The 16582-nt window shown below is 51.8% G+C and overlaps 1 protein-coding gene and 1 long non-coding RNA gene across 4 annotated transcripts in view; both read right to left on the reverse strand.

Moving 5' to 3' along the window:
- Positions 1–409: 409 nt before the first annotated feature.
- LOC124513242 (uncharacterized) lies at positions 410–10259 on the reverse strand. 2 transcript variants are annotated; one of them, XR_006962325.1, is made up of 4 exons: positions 9987–10259; positions 7268–9296; positions 5892–6089; positions 410–4163 (listed from the first exon to the last, which is right to left on the reverse strand). It is a non-coding gene; the product is annotated as an uncharacterized LOC124513242 (long non-coding RNA). The 2 variants fall into 2 exon arrangements; XR_006962324.1 differs by having other exon boundaries at positions 7268–10259.
- Positions 10260–12586: 2327 nt separating this feature from the next.
- The window catches only part of KAT7 (lysine acetyltransferase 7), a 32023-nt gene continuing 28027 nt past the window's right edge, over positions 12587–16582 (reverse strand). For both annotated transcript variants that reach the window (XM_047081059.1, XM_047081058.1), the window contains 3 exons: positions 15957–16103; positions 15237–15343; positions 12587–14316 (listed from right to left, as the gene is read on the reverse strand). In XM_047081059.1, the coding sequence (XP_046937015.1) occupies positions 14215–14316; positions 15237–15343; positions 15957–16103 (356 nt within the window). In that variant the 3' untranslated portion in view covers positions 12587–14214. The remainder of the gene's footprint in view (positions 14317–15236; positions 15344–15956; positions 16104–16582) is intronic.

Here is a 16582-nt window from a genome sequence, read left to right on the forward strand (position 1 = left end):
TACTGGGCGCACAGAGATGTGAAGATGGTCTAATGACTGTCACCCATTGTCACTCTCTCCACTAGCAAGCCTCTCTCCCTCTCGGCAGAGCTGAGCAAGCCCTTCGGGGTTAAGGCCAGAAAGTGAGAGGACATTGGCCCACATCACGAAGGCTGATGGAAAAATGAGAACTTCAACCCATAGCCCTCGGCCCAGAACTTTCAGCCCAGCAGCTCAAGGATGAAAAGGTCTTTGGGGGCACCTGGGTGGCTCAGCCGGTTGAGCGTCTGACTTCGGCTCAGGTCACGGTTCGTGAGTTCGAGCCCCGCGTCGGGCTCTGTGCTGACATCTCGGAGCCTGGAGCCTGCTTCGGATTCTGTGTCTCCCTCTCTCTCTGCCCCTCCCCTGCTCATGTTCTGTCTGTCTCTCTCTCTCAAAAATAAATAAACATTAAAAAAAACAAAAGAAAGAAAGAAAGAAAGAAAGAAAGAAAGAAAGAAAGAAAGAGCCTTTGCCCAGGGTCATGGCCTCTACCCCAGGCCTCATGCCATGTTCCATATGGGAGACCCAGGCTGTTGGGTAGGGCACGCGTCGGGGCGGGGGGGGGAAGTCAGGGGAGAAGCAGTGGGAGTGAGGGTGCAGGGGGAGGTCTCCCGCCTTGCCTACCAGGTACCCACCATGAGTTCATCAGCTGCCCCCCGCCCCTTGTCTATGCTTGGAGACATTTCTAAGATCGAGCAGAACCCAGGCCCTGGAGGCAGACTCCTTGGGTTCAAATCCTGCCTCCACCACTTCCTGTGTGACCTTGGACAAGTCACTTACCCCCCCCCCATAAGTCTTAGTTTCCCCATCTGCAGAGTGGGGATAAACCACAGTCACTACTTCATATGGTGTTTGTGAAGAGTAAATGAGATTTTGGCCTTTGAGCCAGGTGACCCAGATTCAAGTTGTGGCTCCGTCTCTGGACAAACCAATCTCTCCGTGCCTCGGCATCTTTGTCTGTAACCTGGTAACCATACCGGTTCTTAGTTGGTGTGGCTTCAGCGGGGATGAAATGAGTTCATATGCGGAAGCGCCGGGAACCGTGTGAGGAACGTAACAGGCAGAACGTTAGCTATCTATTGCGTCTAGTAGGCACAGTATTGGGTAAAGAATGCGCCAGAGCCGCGTGCCCGCACGGAGCAAGGGTCACGATGCTGCTGGTGTTCAGGCTGCCCTCCCGGTCTCGTCTCCGGCCTCTAACGATGAACTCTTTGCTTCCCCAGGACGGTGTCGTCCCCCACATTCAGCTCACGCTTCAGGAGGTGAAAAGGGGCAAAACGAGCCAGTTCTTTGGGCTGATGGGGAAGCGGGTGGAAGGTGAGTGACAAAGATGGGCGCTGTCCAGACAGGCGTGGTTCTGAGCGGGTTCTGTGAAACCAAGCCCAGGCACCAGGCCGGTAGGGGTCACCCATGCCATAAGGTGTCCGTATAAATGATCGTCAAACAGCGACGCTTTATGGAGAGTTCACTAGGCCAGGCTACAGGTGTAAAAACTGGGGCTGCCTCTGGCATGTCGGGGTGCAGCCACCCTAAGGGTGAGGGCATCGAAAGTCAGATGCTCAACCGACTGAGCCACCCAGGCGCCCCTGTTTTGTTTTGTTTTTTTAACAACTACACACTTACATACATATGCAAACAGATACGGAAATTTCTAGAAGGATAGACATCAAACTGTCAACGGTGGTTACATCGAGGCTGGGAAGTGGAGGTGAGGGGAAGAGGGTGAAAGGGACTTTAATTTTGACTCCACAAACCTCTCATTACTTGACTCTTTTTATAGTGGGCATGTATTCAAAGGCTGCTTTTGTAATAAAAAAAAAAAATGCACATTAAAAAAAAAAAAAAAAAGGCACCGAGCCCCAAAGAGCCACCAACCCTTCCTGCCTCGCCAAGCCCCCAGGGAAGCAGTGTGGCTCTCACTCCTTCTTTCTCTTCCCCCCAGGAATACCTCCTATCCAGCCAGAGAGAAGAACAGGTAAGTGTTGTCTAGGCTTTCCTCTCAGCATGCTCCCTGGGGAGGGCGGAGTTGTCCCAGCCACTAACAAGCCGGAGGTGGGGGACATGTTCTGGCCAGGGGCATGCCAGGCTGGCATCGGGGAGGGTGGGGCCAACCTGGTTTGGCCACACACTAGGCTTCCTGGCGGTTTCCTTAGAGAGGTGGTCTGTGCGTGTGGGGTCGGGGGCGGCGGGGGGTGGGGAGTAGTTGCAGGGATAAGGAAGAGACAGGATGCAGCCAGTTCTGCCCAAAGGTTTCAAAATCACTTTGGGTCTAAAGCCTGGAATTGGAAAAACTAACCAATCCATTGCCCACACTGAGCCTCGAGGGATCTGAAAAGTGCAAATCTGAGCAGCCGGTACCCTGCCCCAAATCCCTGGTGAAAAGGGGGGGAAAAAAAATCAAAAGAAAACCGACCAACCTTGACCCACCACACCCTCAGGACTCAGGATCAAGTCCAATGCTCTGACGACTCACCACATCCTCCGGGCTGCTCTCACGGGCTTGACTCCAAGCCCCACCTCTCCTTCCCCCACTGCCTGCCCTACCCTGGGCGCCGTGCTGTCCTTGGCACATTGCCCTGCCCTGCCTTGCTGGGTCACGTGACTGGTGTCCCCAGAGTGGCGCCCCTCCCACCTCGGGCAGGAGCAGGTCTGCTGTCTCCTCTGTACCCACGACGCGAGTTTCCATCAGTGAGAGGTGCCCCCTAGGTGTCTGTGGAAAGAACGGCAAAGGGAGGGACGGTGAAGGAGAAAGAGGCGGAAATCAATGAATGAAATCAGTGAGCGAAATGAACCAATCCACGGTTCTTCCTCAACTCCCAGGATGCTTGAGGAACGACTGCATTTACAAGGCCCCAGGGCTGGCCCTGCCCTGCCCTGCCCTTCTTGGGTCCCAGGACGGCCTTACTGTGCTGCTCTCCTTCTTTTCTGTCTCTTCTAGCTCCACCCCCAGGGCACCCACCAGCAGGCACAAAGAGCGTGGGGCCTCCTGGGCAGGGCAGGACCCTCTAGAGAAGGTAGGTGAGAGCCTCCAGCGGACTGCAAGGGCATCAGGAGAAAGCGACCAGACGCCTCACTGCGTCTCCACGGTGGGGGCCCAGCAGCTGGACAAACAGAGCAGGGTCCCCACCAGCCATTAGGCAGATGTCCCATAGAAGAACGCAGCTGAGGTGCAGGGAGGCGGTCCCTTTGATGATCCAGGCCCGAGACAGGTGTAGTCCTGAAGCTGGACCCTCTCCGTCCAGATGGCAAGTCCTCTGTTTCCCCCACCTCCCCCCCCCCCACCCCAAGACTCTTTTCTAAATGTCTGAGCGATTCCATCCAAAGGGCCATGGAAGTCACCTCAGTACCAACACGGGATCAGTGTCCCTCCGTGCCGAGTGTGGGGCAGGGACCGTCATTTTGCAGGGATGGGAAGCAACTTGCCCAAAGTCACACAGTGAGCTGAGGACAGCAGGGACGAACGCTGGGTCTCCTGCTGCCTAGTCCGCTGCACCTTATACATCTCCAGGAGGGCCTCTGGCCTTTCAAATACTGGATTAGCACTGCCCTTCTTTTAGACAGAATAGCTGAGGGCTGGCCCATCCGTGCTCTGGAGGCGCTTACAATTGAATCCGGGAAGATACGATACCCGACAGATGAACTTGTCATTTGCCAACATATGTACAGCCGGGGGGTAGGGAAGTGGAGGGCCCAGAGGGGAGTCACTGGGGAAGCCCTCCGGCAGGGGTGGGGGTGGGTGGGGGGTGGGGTGGGACAGACAAGGCTCTTCTAACCGCCGCTGTCATGCACAGAACACTTCCCAGGCAAAGAGGACAAGGACCACGGGTCAGAGTAAGAGCGCCCACCGCACACTTCCCAAGGGGCCGAAACCCCGTCTCCTTACCTGGACGTCACAGCTGACAGCGGCCAGGCCAACGTGCTTCTCCGTGCGTCTCCCACTCCCCGACGCGGCCGTGTCCCAGCCGGCTCACTGAACTCACTGCGGTTCCTTCCAGGACTCTTCAGTGTTAGGCAATGGTGACGCATAAAGGCACTGTTGTCTCAGTCGTGAGCTGGGGCTGACCCTGCCCTTCCTCGGCTCTCAGCCCCCATCTGGCAACTAAGCAAGGGCCAAGTGCTACCTGCTTCCACATCTCCTGTGCCTGGAACACAGTAGGGGCTCAATAAATGGACAAACAGTGAGCAGTTTCTTCTCTGGCACAGGGTAGATGGCAGGAATGCCCAGGGGCCCGGCAGGGCAGCAGGCGAGGTCTTTTCCAGAACCGCAAAGGGAAATTCTAAACAGCCCTGGTCCCCACCTTTGGGACACAGGTAAGCAGGACAGCCCCAGCCTGAAAGACACCCTTTTCCCTACTCACAGGTCATCATCTCAACGACCCGAATCCATGGGTCCACTGACCTGGAGAGGAATTGGATCCCAGGTCCTCCTTCATCAATTCTCACGTATAAAAAGGGGCTCTTCAAGTAACTGCTTTGCTTTTGGGACACAGGCAGCTAGTTCATGCTCTGAGCACTGGGGAGAGCTCCGGAGCAACGAAACACTTCCTACCCTTAGGGAGTCCCCAATCTGATGGGGAGACAACTGTCGCAGCCCCAGGGGTTAATAGGCAGGCAGGGCACAGAGGACTCTGGGATGCTTAGAAACAGGCCCGCCAACCAGAATGAAACCACGGAGGGCAAAGCTAGGGAGTAAGCGTGGAGGGGCTACGTAAAGGGACGAGTAAGGAGTTGTGTGGGCTCAGCAGAAGACAATTCATTAATTCCCTAGGGTACATAACATTTAGCTTCTGTGTCCCTCTCTCCACAAAGAAGGAAACGGGTTAGAGGTTTTTTGGGAGGGGTACATCTGATCTTTTGGGAGTGGAGTGGCCAGGCTGTTTTTATTTTTTATTTTTAAAAAATTTTTAATATTTATTTTTGAGACAGAGAGAGACAGGGCATGAACGGGGCGGGGGGGGGGGGGGTTCAGAGAGAGAGAGGGAGACACAGAATCCGAAACAGGCTCCAGGCTCTGAGCTGTCAGCACAGAGCCCGACATGGGGCTCGAACTCACGGACCGCGAGATCACGACCTGAGCCGAAGTCAGACGCTTAACCGACTGAGCCACCCAGGCGCCCCCAGGCTGTTTTTAAAGGGAGGGGAAGACGGTACTGGAGGAGAGGGCAGGCCCTTCATCTGGGTGCCAGGGAAGGTTTCAGTGAAAGCAGAGACCAGTAAGGGGCAGCCAGATGGGGTCAGCACAACCAGTTAAGATAGATCCCCCTATTCGACCTGTAATAAAATAGCCTCCATCCTGTTCATCGTGAGCCCTGAATCAACCTCAGGTCTCCCCGCTCTTCCTTCTCCCACCTCACACACGGCCAGTGAGCCAGATGGGAGTGGGGGCGGTGCAAGCCCTCTCCAGACACCCCTGCAGAATTCCCCAGTTAATGCACCCCTTACTCCATCCACTCCTGAACTCCTACCCCCCGTCCCCCCACCCAGTGCCGTGGTCCCAAGAGGCGGGTCACTGTCATAGCCCAACTTGAAGGAGTGGCAAAGAAGACTGAAATTTGGGACATTTAAGAGAAACCGGAGTCACCAAATATTTAGTGAGCGTCCTCTCTGTGCCGGCACTGGGCCAGGAACTCAGATGGAAGAAGGGGGACACAGATTTGTCCTTGAACATCTAACGACTTTACAGGGGGACTGAGATGTGCAAAGGCCACTCCCTGCTCTCCATTGATCCTGATCTCACCCCCCACCACGTTCCCTCAACTTCTGGTTCCCGCACCTACCATGCTGGGGAATTCTTAGAGGTCAATGTCTCTGAAAAGCTTTCCCAAGCTGGGAACTACTCATTCACTCCCACCTCTGAGTTTCCAAAGCACCTTGCACATACTTCCGTGACATCACTCAATATAGGATCTTCTAGCTCACACTTCCCGTCAGCAGGGTTTCTCAAGCACGCAGACCACATCCCATGCGTCTTTATCCCAGAGCCAAAGTAGGGCTTGGCGCCTAAGAGGTCCTTGGAGAGTGTTTTGACAGAAGGGCTCACACTTCCTGTCCTTGGGGAGTCTCTGTCTCTAGAGAGCCATGAGGGAGCCAAACTTAATACAAGTACCTGAGATAAATAATCGCAGCCACAGCGTATCACACACATACCGTGTGGTTCTCAACCTCAGCAGGTGCTAACGCTGAACTCTTCACCGACCGCCCCAAAGGCACTCCTCCCCGCTCCCGCCCCCCCACCCACCGTGGTGGGCATCTCCACAAATGGCACCTCTGCGTGCCCGGTAGAAACCTGGGAGCCACCCTCTCTCTACTCCTCGTGCCTCACATCGAATACATCCCCCAGTTCTTGGCTTCTCCAAAATCCATCTCAAATTCCTGCCCCCTCCACGACCACCCTTTGTGCAAACCGAGGTCTTCCCTTGCCGGGAGGGCGACACCCCCCCCCCTCTACTTCCTTGCTTTCCCACCTGACTGCCAGACCCACCCCCATCCATGCGCCACCTAGAGCATGACCTTTTAAAATGGGGAATCAGATCCCGCCAGCCCCTGCTGGCCGCAGTTCAGCTTCCAGGGATAAACCCGACAGTCAAGGCCTCCAAGTCCCTGTGCTGTTCCTTCCCCCACAGCCGGGCTTTCTCTCAGGCCCTCACACACACCAGGGCTCACCTACACCCGGCTCCATTTATCTAGGCTCTCTCTGCTTTGGGAGAGCTGCCCCCATCCCTCCACTCCCCACCCCTGGCCAACTCATTGTTCAAGATAAAGGGTCTTCTCAGGGATTCCTTGATAACCAAGCTCAACCAGCGGCCTCCACTGCTGCTCCCACCCCCGGTCCTTTTCCCTTTGCAGCACTGATCACAATTAGAAATCATATGTATTCTTATTTGCCTCCTCCAGGAGACTGCAAGGCCTTTTTTTTTTTTTTTTTTTTTTGGACAAATGAACATCTGTGTATAAGCCAGGCATTCTGCAAGACAATTTCCCTTCATAGTTACTATCGTCACTCTGCAGGTGACAATAAGCCACGCGCTTGAAGTTACACGGGAAATGGCAGACCCAGGATTTGAGCCAAGGTGCCTTCGCTCCAAACATCCAAACCCCTCCACTCGCTTGGTCTACGCCCATAACCGTACAGACAAGTCCCAGGCAGAATTAAGGCACTCCTTTTTAGCTGGGCCATTTCAATTGGTGGGGAAGAAACTTCCAAATGTCTAACAACACCCCCCCCCCCCCCGCCGCCCCAGCATACCAGTCTTGCAGGAGTCTCCTTCCAGCTTGGATCGTTTTAGGAAATGTTACTGTGCTTTCCTCTAGGAAAAGCCCAAGAGGGAGGTTTTGAGAAGCTCTGACGTCAAGAAACATACCGCTACTTTTTGACGAGTTGATTTCCTAGCTTGTGTGGCTACAGTATCCTTTTTGCCCATACTATGGGGTTCAGTGGAACACACTTAGGGGAGGATTATCCAGGAAAGAGGAGAGGGGGTAGAGACTAAGCCAGCTGCACTCCGAGGCTGTGTGTAGGGGAACCACCAAGGCCACGTGAGCTGAGTCAGCTTATGGAAAGACTTGAAAGCCAGGATGAATGTGACCTTAATCCAAGAAGCATTGGAAAGCCCCGTGGATGAGCAGGGAAGCGACGAGCCACGTCTGGACAGCAGGATATCCTCCACTCTTCCTGACCCGCTTCCATAAGGAGGTAGCTGAGATTCCAAGGCCAGGCGGGGACCTCAGAAGCAACTTGACAGCTGAAATAAGCTGGTCACACCGGGCTCGAAGTGGCTCCCAGGCTGCCGTAGTAAGGCCTAGGAATAGTGCCCCTGGAGTTACACAGGGGGTGGCCCTTTGCCAGGCGCATCTGGTTTCCAGTCACAGGCAACCAGCTGAGGCAACCTAGAGGCCAAACTCAATTCCTGTCCTCGCATTTCGAAAAGTTCTCTTCTGCCCTTGCCCAACGCTGTCAAAATCGTCTGCAAGGAAGGGCTTCGAACGGTATTTCACCCTTGCGTTTCTTTAGTTTCAAGCGGTGCCAGCAGGGGTCACTGCCGAGGCCGCATTCAGGAGGGAGGCCTGGGATCTCGGTATTCCACTTCTGCACCTCCTCCCACGCCCGGTCTCTCTCTGCACGGCCCTCACTCTTCACTTTCGCTCAAGCTTCGGGTGTGGAAACATCTCAGCTGGTTTCCCACAGCAAAAGCGGAAGCCGCCAGCCTATCACTTCTGCCACATTCAAGGGGTCAAAACAAGTGAAGAGTCCAGCCCACTCTCCAGAAGGAAAAGGATGGCTCTTGCTGGGAGGAACAGAACACATAGCCAGAAATGGCAGAGACTGCTGGTGGCCAGCTCTGGAGATGATCTACCACACCTGTGTGTGTGTATGTGTGTGTGTGTGTATGTGTGTGAGAGAGAGAGACACACACAGAGTGTAGGTTTCTAATAACTCTGGAATAAATAGAAGGTGAGCTGTTCCCAGAAACGAACCCCCAGTGAAGAAGGGAAGGCTGCTTGGAATGAACGTGACGGGTCAAGGATAAAGGTGTTTATATCTCACAGAGACCGTCTGGGGCGAGCGACGGAGCCCGCGTTGTGCAACAGCACAGGTTATTTTCTCCACTCTTGGCACAAATAAACAAACCCCCAAACTCGCAAATGGTGGCCACGTGACCTGCATCTCTAAGGTCTTACACAAGGCCGAGGAGACAAACTGATATATATTTCAGCACCAGGGGCATTTGTCACCACCGGGCGGTCCTTTGTTTCCTCCTCGGTGACACTCACTGGCATTTGGTTGGAAGGCACCACAAAGGAAGTGGGCAATTACACTGCCCCCCTTGGCAGGAGACAGTCTGGGAGAGGCAGTCATACAAGTTTGGAGCAGACAGGGCCGGGGCAAATCCAGCACGTCTAGTGCTTAGAATTCCATGATCCGGCTGAAGACCAAAGATCGTTGTCTACGACTCCTAGCACACCCCACATAGTTAGCCAAGGAGTTTTCACTTTATCCTAACACGCAGAACCTCGTGCCGCATTTTGTGTATGTGCACGCTTGGGAGGCCACGGGAGGAAGTGGAGAGCCACAGTGAGCCAGGCCCGCTCCCTCAGCCGTCACTTTACCTTACTCCGTGGGACCGGTCATTTGAGCCTGCACACACAAGCCAGTTGAGGGCTCTGGGGGGTGTGAAGGCAGGGTTCACACTTGCTCACAGAAGCTTTCACAAACCAAGGTTTCTTATTTCTGAACCTCAATGCAGGAAAGGACTTCGAAGGCGGGGTCTCCTGAACTGTAGACAAATGTGTGCGTATCAGCATCGCGTGCATTCGAGAAGATCCAAGGCTAGTTTTTCTCAAAAGGTCAGAAGAAAAAAAATGATGGTCTCTGCAGAGAGCTATGATGTGTGACCCCGGCACCGGTCACACAACCTGCACTTCCCGGATCCCATTTGGCCTATCAGTGGCTCTTTGGATGAAAAGGCAGGAAGGTGAAGTTACTAATACACCCGTAAATCGATGCTTTCCATCCCATTCCATATTCCAGAAATGTGTACTGTAAGCTGTGGTCTATTTTCCTACTGGCCTTTCATACGTAGCCCCAACCTCCATTTGAACCAACTACTTTTCGCATCAACTCCATGCAAGACCATTCCCAACCCTAGGCAGGCCATCTGCCCAGGACTACAGGGACAAAAACAAAACTAACAATCACAAGCGTCATCTTGGCCTATACAGGGTAAACCATATTGTTTAAAAAAAAAAAAAAATCACTTGACTCCCTCTACTTCCTTGGGAGAAATGGGAATAACAGGCAGAGGGATCACGGGGCTCATGACAGCATCGTTAACGGGTCTGGAATCAGAGGGAATCAGGACTTGGTTTCTATAATCCAGCAGCAAGAACTCTGAGCCTCCAATTTTCCCATGAAGAAGAGCGAGGTAGGAGGAGGGAAGGAAACCTCAGAAAGGGATGATGCTTACTGAATAGCTCAGTCCTAAAATCAGCAGCACCAGAACAGGGCAGGGCTTCTGCTTCCTGGTTCAGGTCTCTGACCCCCAGCTGCTGCTTATAGGACCAACTGAAGTCCTTTCCTTCATCTGAAAGTTTCCACGTTTATTTTTCTTGCAACGGAAACCACTAGAAGTATGGGCGCCTGTGGCTGAAGCAAGGAAATCCAAAAGGGGGAGGATGACTGGGGTGCATGGATGGATGGCTCAGTCGGTGGAGCGTCTGACTTCGGCTCAGGGCATGATCTTGCGGTTGGTGAGTTCGAGCCCCGCGTCGGGCTCCGTGCTGACAGCTCGGAGCCTGGAGCCTGCTTCGGATTCTGTGTCTCCCTCTCTCTCTGCTCCTTGTCCTGTTCACGCTCTCTCCAAAATAAACATTAAAAGAAAATTTTTTTTTTTTAAAAAGTCGGGGGGGGGGGGATGACTGATTATCATGGAACCAAAAACGTGGAGAAAGATAGAGGGTAGGGTGTTAGGTTCTCACGCTGGACAGACTACAAAATGAATGTTCTGCCTTCATTGTTTATCGTCACCTTAGGCTCCAGGCGTCCTGCAGAACCAGTGTGAATTACTCCTGCGCGGGGCTGACGTGAGGGTCAGAGGCAGTGGGAAGGCTCATAGCAGTGCCAAGCATATACAGGAAGTAGCCAGCACACGCCAGGGCTCCCTTCTCCTCTGGAAACAGAGTAGGCGCTTCCACTTAGAGGGTTTCAGGAGCTGGATCCAGGAATAATTCCAGACTTGTTCTGCTAGAAAAGAGCGTAAGCAGCCGAGTTGCTTTTGTGCAGGTAAAAAGAGTCAGAGGGGTCAGTCTGACACAAAATCGCCCAGGAAGTGAACACTCTGTTCCCATACCTGTAAGGGATTTAAACCAGAGAAATCTTTTACTTTTCCATAAGGCACGTTGGGTGGCAAATCAGCGGAGTCTTGGGATCCGGACTGTGCGCAAGAAAACTTCTAGTGCCCTGACCTCAGCATTCCAGGCTCATGGCTCACATGATGCATTCCAATGTTTTAGAAATGTGAGCGAGCAGGGGCGCCTGGGTGGCTCAGTCGGTGAAGCGTCCGACTTCAGCTCAGGTCGTGATCTCAGTCCGTGTGTTCGAGCCCCACGTCGGGCTCCGTGATGACAGCTCGGAGCCTGGAGCCTGCTTCAGATTCTGTGTCTCCCTCTCTCTCTGCCCCTCCCCTGCTCATGCTCAGTCTGTCTCAAAAATAAATAAAAACATTAGAAAAAAAAAAAAAGAAATGCGAGTGAGCAGAATTTCCCTTTGATACAAATATCTAGAATAGGGAGATTTGGGTATACATCATTCTAAGAGTTTAAGAAGAGTCTTTGTTTTTTTTAATTTTTTTAACGTTTATTTATTTTTGAGACAGAGAGAGACAGAGCATGAACGGGGGAGGGGCAGAGAGAGAGGGAGACACAGAATCGGAAGCAGGCTCTGAGCCATCAGCCCAGAGCCCGACACAGGGCTCGAACTCACGGACTGTGAGATCGTGACCTGAGCCGAAGTCGGACGCTTAACCGACTGAGCCACCCAGGCGCCCCTCTTTTTTAAGAATTTATATATTTTGAAAGAGAGTAAGCAAGAAGGGGAGGGACCAAGAGGGAGAGAATCCCAAGTAGGCTCCGTGCTGTGAGCGTGGAGCCTGATCAGGGGCTTGTTCTGGAAACCGGAAGACTATGACGTGAGCCACAATCAAGAGTCGGCCACTTGGGGCGCCTGGGTGGCGCAGTCGGTTAAGCGTCCGACTTCAGCCAGGTCCCGATCTCGCGGTCCGTGAGTTCGAGCCCCGCGTCAGGCTCTGGGCTGACGGCTCAGAGCCTGGAGCCTGTTTCCGATTCTGTGTCTCCCTCTCTCTCTGCCCCTCCCCCGTTCATGCTCTGTCTCTCTCTGTCCCCAAAATAAATAAACGTTGAAAAAAATTAAAAAAAAAAAAAAAGAGTCGGCCACTCAACTGTGCCAGCCTTCCTTTTCCTGCACTGGGTAAACGTTCCAGGGCAAATGAGCTCCTTTCAGACATCCTCTCAACTTGGGAGTCAGCGACCGGGAGGAGACAATGCTATTAACAAAGGAGCTTAGTGAAGAGAGGGAAACCTGTCCCCATTCCACTCCAAGTAGCCACTGTATCCCGGCTATCCAACTTCCTGCTGGTTCCTTTGCACTTGTAATCACAGGAAAATGCACTAATAATAATGAAGCACCAGGCTGGCTCAGTTTGTAGCACATGTGACTCTTGATCTCAGATTTAGGAGTTGGAGCCCTATGTTGGGCATACAGCTTACTTAAAAAAAAAAAAAAAAGAAGGAATACCGACCAATCACTGCTATGCATACCTATTAGCGGCAACTGAGGCAGAGAGAAGCCATCCCACCGAGAAGAGTTCGGAGCAATCACTCCCTCTATAGATAGCCTGCATCAGAGAAGAAAAAAAAAAAATTCCACAGCCACAAACCACATCCCTCAACAGTCAGCTTACTGCTGGGGAAGATAAACGCCAAGTGCACACACTAGGAGCGCCGGGTCCTCGGCACCCCGTCCAAAGAAAGGCTCCTGCGCAAAACGGGCTTGAGCAGAGAACATGCTTTATTGAGGAGTAGATATAGAACAGCACATTCTACCACATGTGGGGAAGGGTTAGCTTCGATAAAAGGCCTTTTACCCCTTAAGAAAACCCCCAGTGAAGTTGCTTTTGGATAAACTTTTAACAGTGACACTGAAACTGGCAGGGAGCTGCCACTGAACATGCTTAAAATTAGCTCCCCCCAACCCACAGTGAGTATAAGTAGTGTACAGAGATGACAGGAGAAAGGCACAAATGACCAGAGTCGGGATTGTGGGGAGGGCTCCACACGAAGACAGCGGTGTTGGAGGCGACCAAGTTGGGAAGGGTGGCGGGTCCTACATCAAAAGCTGCCCCAAGATAGCAGGTTATAATGGGCCGGACAGAAATTAGAGGGAGCATCTCTTCCTTTGCTTGAAACCAAAAATAGGAGACCAGAGAATGGGGGGGGGAGGGGGGGTTGGGTAGGGATGGTGGCAGATCCCAAAAAAGGAAATGGAGGAGGAGTTCTTGGAAGGGCAGGAGTGCTTCAGTTCAAGAGGGGAGGGTGAGGCACTGTCGAAGAGGAGCCAACGTTGGCAGGGGGGTGGCCACTCTGCCCTGCTGAGTCATGGGCTGAGAGGAGATCCGGAAGTCCCTCGCGGTCACTTCCTACTTCTCCAGGGATGTCCAGGCCAAAAAAAAAAAAAAAAAAAAAAAAATCACCGCGACTCGGACAGAAGTACGGGTGTGTGCCAGATCGGACTGGCGGGCCCTGGGGAAAGGTCTGTGCAGCCTGACGACCCAGGGAGCGTGCGAACTGGACATTTTGGCACCTGCAGACGTACATAAAACGGGGCGGGGAGTCAGGGGAGGAGAATACATTCAGGACTGGGCACTTCCCGGGGAGGCAAGAAGCACTCATTGGCTTCCCCCGAGACACTGCAAGTTCACTGCAGGTGAACGCCAGGGACAGAATCACCACCTCTCGACCCGCCTTCTCCATTTCATTCGGATAAATTACATACTGTTTCCAAGTTAAAAACTACTGGTCTCTGGTCAGCTGGACGCTGACCAAAACCAGACCTTTCAATAGAAATGGTGGCGGGAAAAAACTGCAAGGGAGATAAAAATCCAAAGGGAATGGACCCCTCCGAGTGGGCACACACTCACAAGCGTTCCCTCTTCCCTGCTCTTCCAAAAAAAAAAAAAAAAAATACACGTTAAGGAGTAACTGGAAAGGTCCTGGTGGCGACAACCGTTATTTGGAAGTCTGGTGACCGGGGCAGCAAGAAGCACTATTACAAAGTTCGGGAGACACAACACAACCTGAAGGGGCTAGAGGGCACGAGGGGAACCAGTGACTGGACAGGTACAGTACCAAACAGAACACCTTGGGTCAGTGCTACGAGGGATCTGTGCTCAAGTCTACTAGAGATCCCATCCAGGCAACCTCACTGAGGCCGAAACAACAGTTCCTCAGAACCAGCGTCTGCAGAGTACGTGAGGCTCGGAGCCAGGACAGTCCTGAGGGGCGTGGCCTTCCCAGAGGATACTGTACTTGCCAATCACAAGAGCAACAGAAATGACAGACAGATCCCTAGGGTACGGATTCCTACTGCTGGGGTTCGCTGGCTCAGAGTAACAGGTCACTTTAAGTGCCCTTGGGAGGGGTCCATTTTAAACAGCTCGGATCCATGGTTTTATTGGAGTTGGATCTTTTGGCCTCCTTGGCTATCCACTCATCAATCAGGTCCTGGGGGAGAACAACAGCAAAAATTATTATACGCGTTCAACAAAAATGTCTTTGTACATACAGATTCCAAAATGCTGGTCAGTCAGGAAGGAAACGCCCCAAGTTTAATGATATGCTAAGGTGCGAAAGAGGTATAAAAATATCTCCTGATTTACAAAATACTTTCCCGCAGAATCCGTTTCTTCCTACTGTGTCCTCCGTAAGAAGTGAAAATTATTCATCTTCCCTTCTTATACAGGAGTCAACCAAATCAAATTACAAGTGGTCGTGACTTGAGATGGAATTTGTTAAAGGAATTTAAAAGCACTTGCACGAACCCTGCGGTCTACGAAGATTCCCCTCTACAGATGGGCAATTTTTTCCAATCGAAGAAAATCACACAATGACATGAGTACTGTGGGACACAAAGCTGCTTAACTGAGCGGCTTCACTTGTGTCATCCAAATCTGAGACAGGAGCTTACCCAAAGTTTCTGAGAGGGGAAGATAGGAGGGAGACAAGCCTAACAGACACTGCTGCCTATGAAAAAAAAAAAGAGAGAGAGAGAGAGAGAGAGAGAGAGAGAGAGAAAGAGAGACCCAGTGAAAGGTGTATCTAAGCAAACTCCTCCTTTAAGAAGAGAAGGCGGGGGGCACCTGGGTGGCTCAGTCGGTTAAGCATCCGACTTCGGCTCAGGTTGTGATCTCATGGTTCGTGAGTTCGAGGCCCGAGTCAGGCTCTGTGCTGACAGCTCAGAGCCTGGTTTGGATTCTGTGTCTCCCTCTCTCTGCCCCTCCTCCACTCACTGTCCCTCTCTCTCTCCAAAACACTAAACATTAAAAAAAAAGGAAGAAAAGAGAGGGCTGCCTTTTAAGCCCCCATTTCGCTGTTAAGCCTTAAGAGACATTTAGCCATGAGCCAGCAGCTGACAAAAACTTTACCTGTCTCTTTAAAACTAGATGTTTTCCTTTCCAGTACTTGAGCATCTGAAGGGCTTGCAGAGTGCTGACAATGTCCACAGGATTCACAGCTGTCTCCTGGCTAATTTCTGAAATAGAAGCACTACTGAGAACCTGGCCAAAGTGCAAACCCTCAAACCCCCAACTGAGCCTCCCTACCGCCACCCCCCTCTTAGAGGAAATCCAAATGGTTGGAATCTTTGACACTCAACCCAACCTGTTCAGAAAAAGCTTACAGAACATTCATTTGACCGGTTCTAACAACTACAAAAGAGGAATAGTACATTAAGAAATCACTCCGGCCCCTATGGAAATCAAGGTCAAAGACAGACCTGATTAAATTCTTCCACCCTGGCGTAAATATACAGGGATGTCTTACCAGCTCCTGTGTGTGCCAAAAGACTTGATGGAAAATAAAGGTTTTTCTTCTTTCTGGACTTTTGTTACCAACCCCAGGTTTGTGAAACCAAATCGATAACCATTCCCAAGGGGCCAAACACTCTGGAACCCGTAGGCACCTTTAGGGAGAGTCTCTGCAGTGCCCCGTATTCAGTGGGCCTTCTATTCTCATATTCAGATGAAACGCAGAATGAGGCATTCTCTTTGCAGGTTACACGCACATTGGGGCCAGTGGAAAAGCGGGACTATTCAGCGGCATTAACATCTTGGGTACCAACCCTCTTCAAGAGTCAAAACACCAACCTTTGATAGAAATCTCTTTGCCTTGGAAATTATGCAGGTAACGGAGAAGCACTTCTTTCCAGTAACTGCGATAGCTTATGAGTCCCAGGTCGGAGAGGGGACGTTCTGGGGAGCCAACTTTTTCTTCCACTTTGGAAAGCAAATAACCTGCCAGGGAATGGAACACACACACTGTTATTTCATCCGAATGGCAAACGACATTGTGCCAACGTGGCAGGCCTAACGAGAACCGTCTGCTGTGCAGTACGTTAGGATTCAGACATTCAACAAAATACAGTGTGGCTGCTGTATGGTATGCTACCTCGGGATAAACCAAAAGAAAGAACGTTACGTTAATATTTACTTGTACGAGACAGGAAGAAAACTCGAGAAGGTTTCACACGTAGAAACTTTAGAACAATGGTTACCTGTAGGTGTGTGTTGGGAACAGGGGAGTGGGCACAGAGACGGGAAGCCATTTCATTACATCACTCTGTGTGTTTTTGGAGATTTAAAAATTTTTTAAATAGATTATTATCTCAGTACCCACATCTCGTTATGGGGATGCAGTCCACAAACTCCACTCTGAGAAACCTTAGTGGGAAACTAACCTGCTTTCGACAAATGAATAGCAAAGAAAAACAAGA

This window comes from Lynx rufus, unplaced genomic scaffold (genome assembly GCF_022079265.1).
Source record: "Lynx rufus isolate CCGP_SWC_20201006 ecotype Redwood Valley unplaced genomic scaffold, mLynRuf1.p SCAF_18, whole genome shotgun sequence".
NCBI lineage: Eukaryota > Metazoa > Chordata > Mammalia > Carnivora > Felidae > Lynx > Lynx rufus.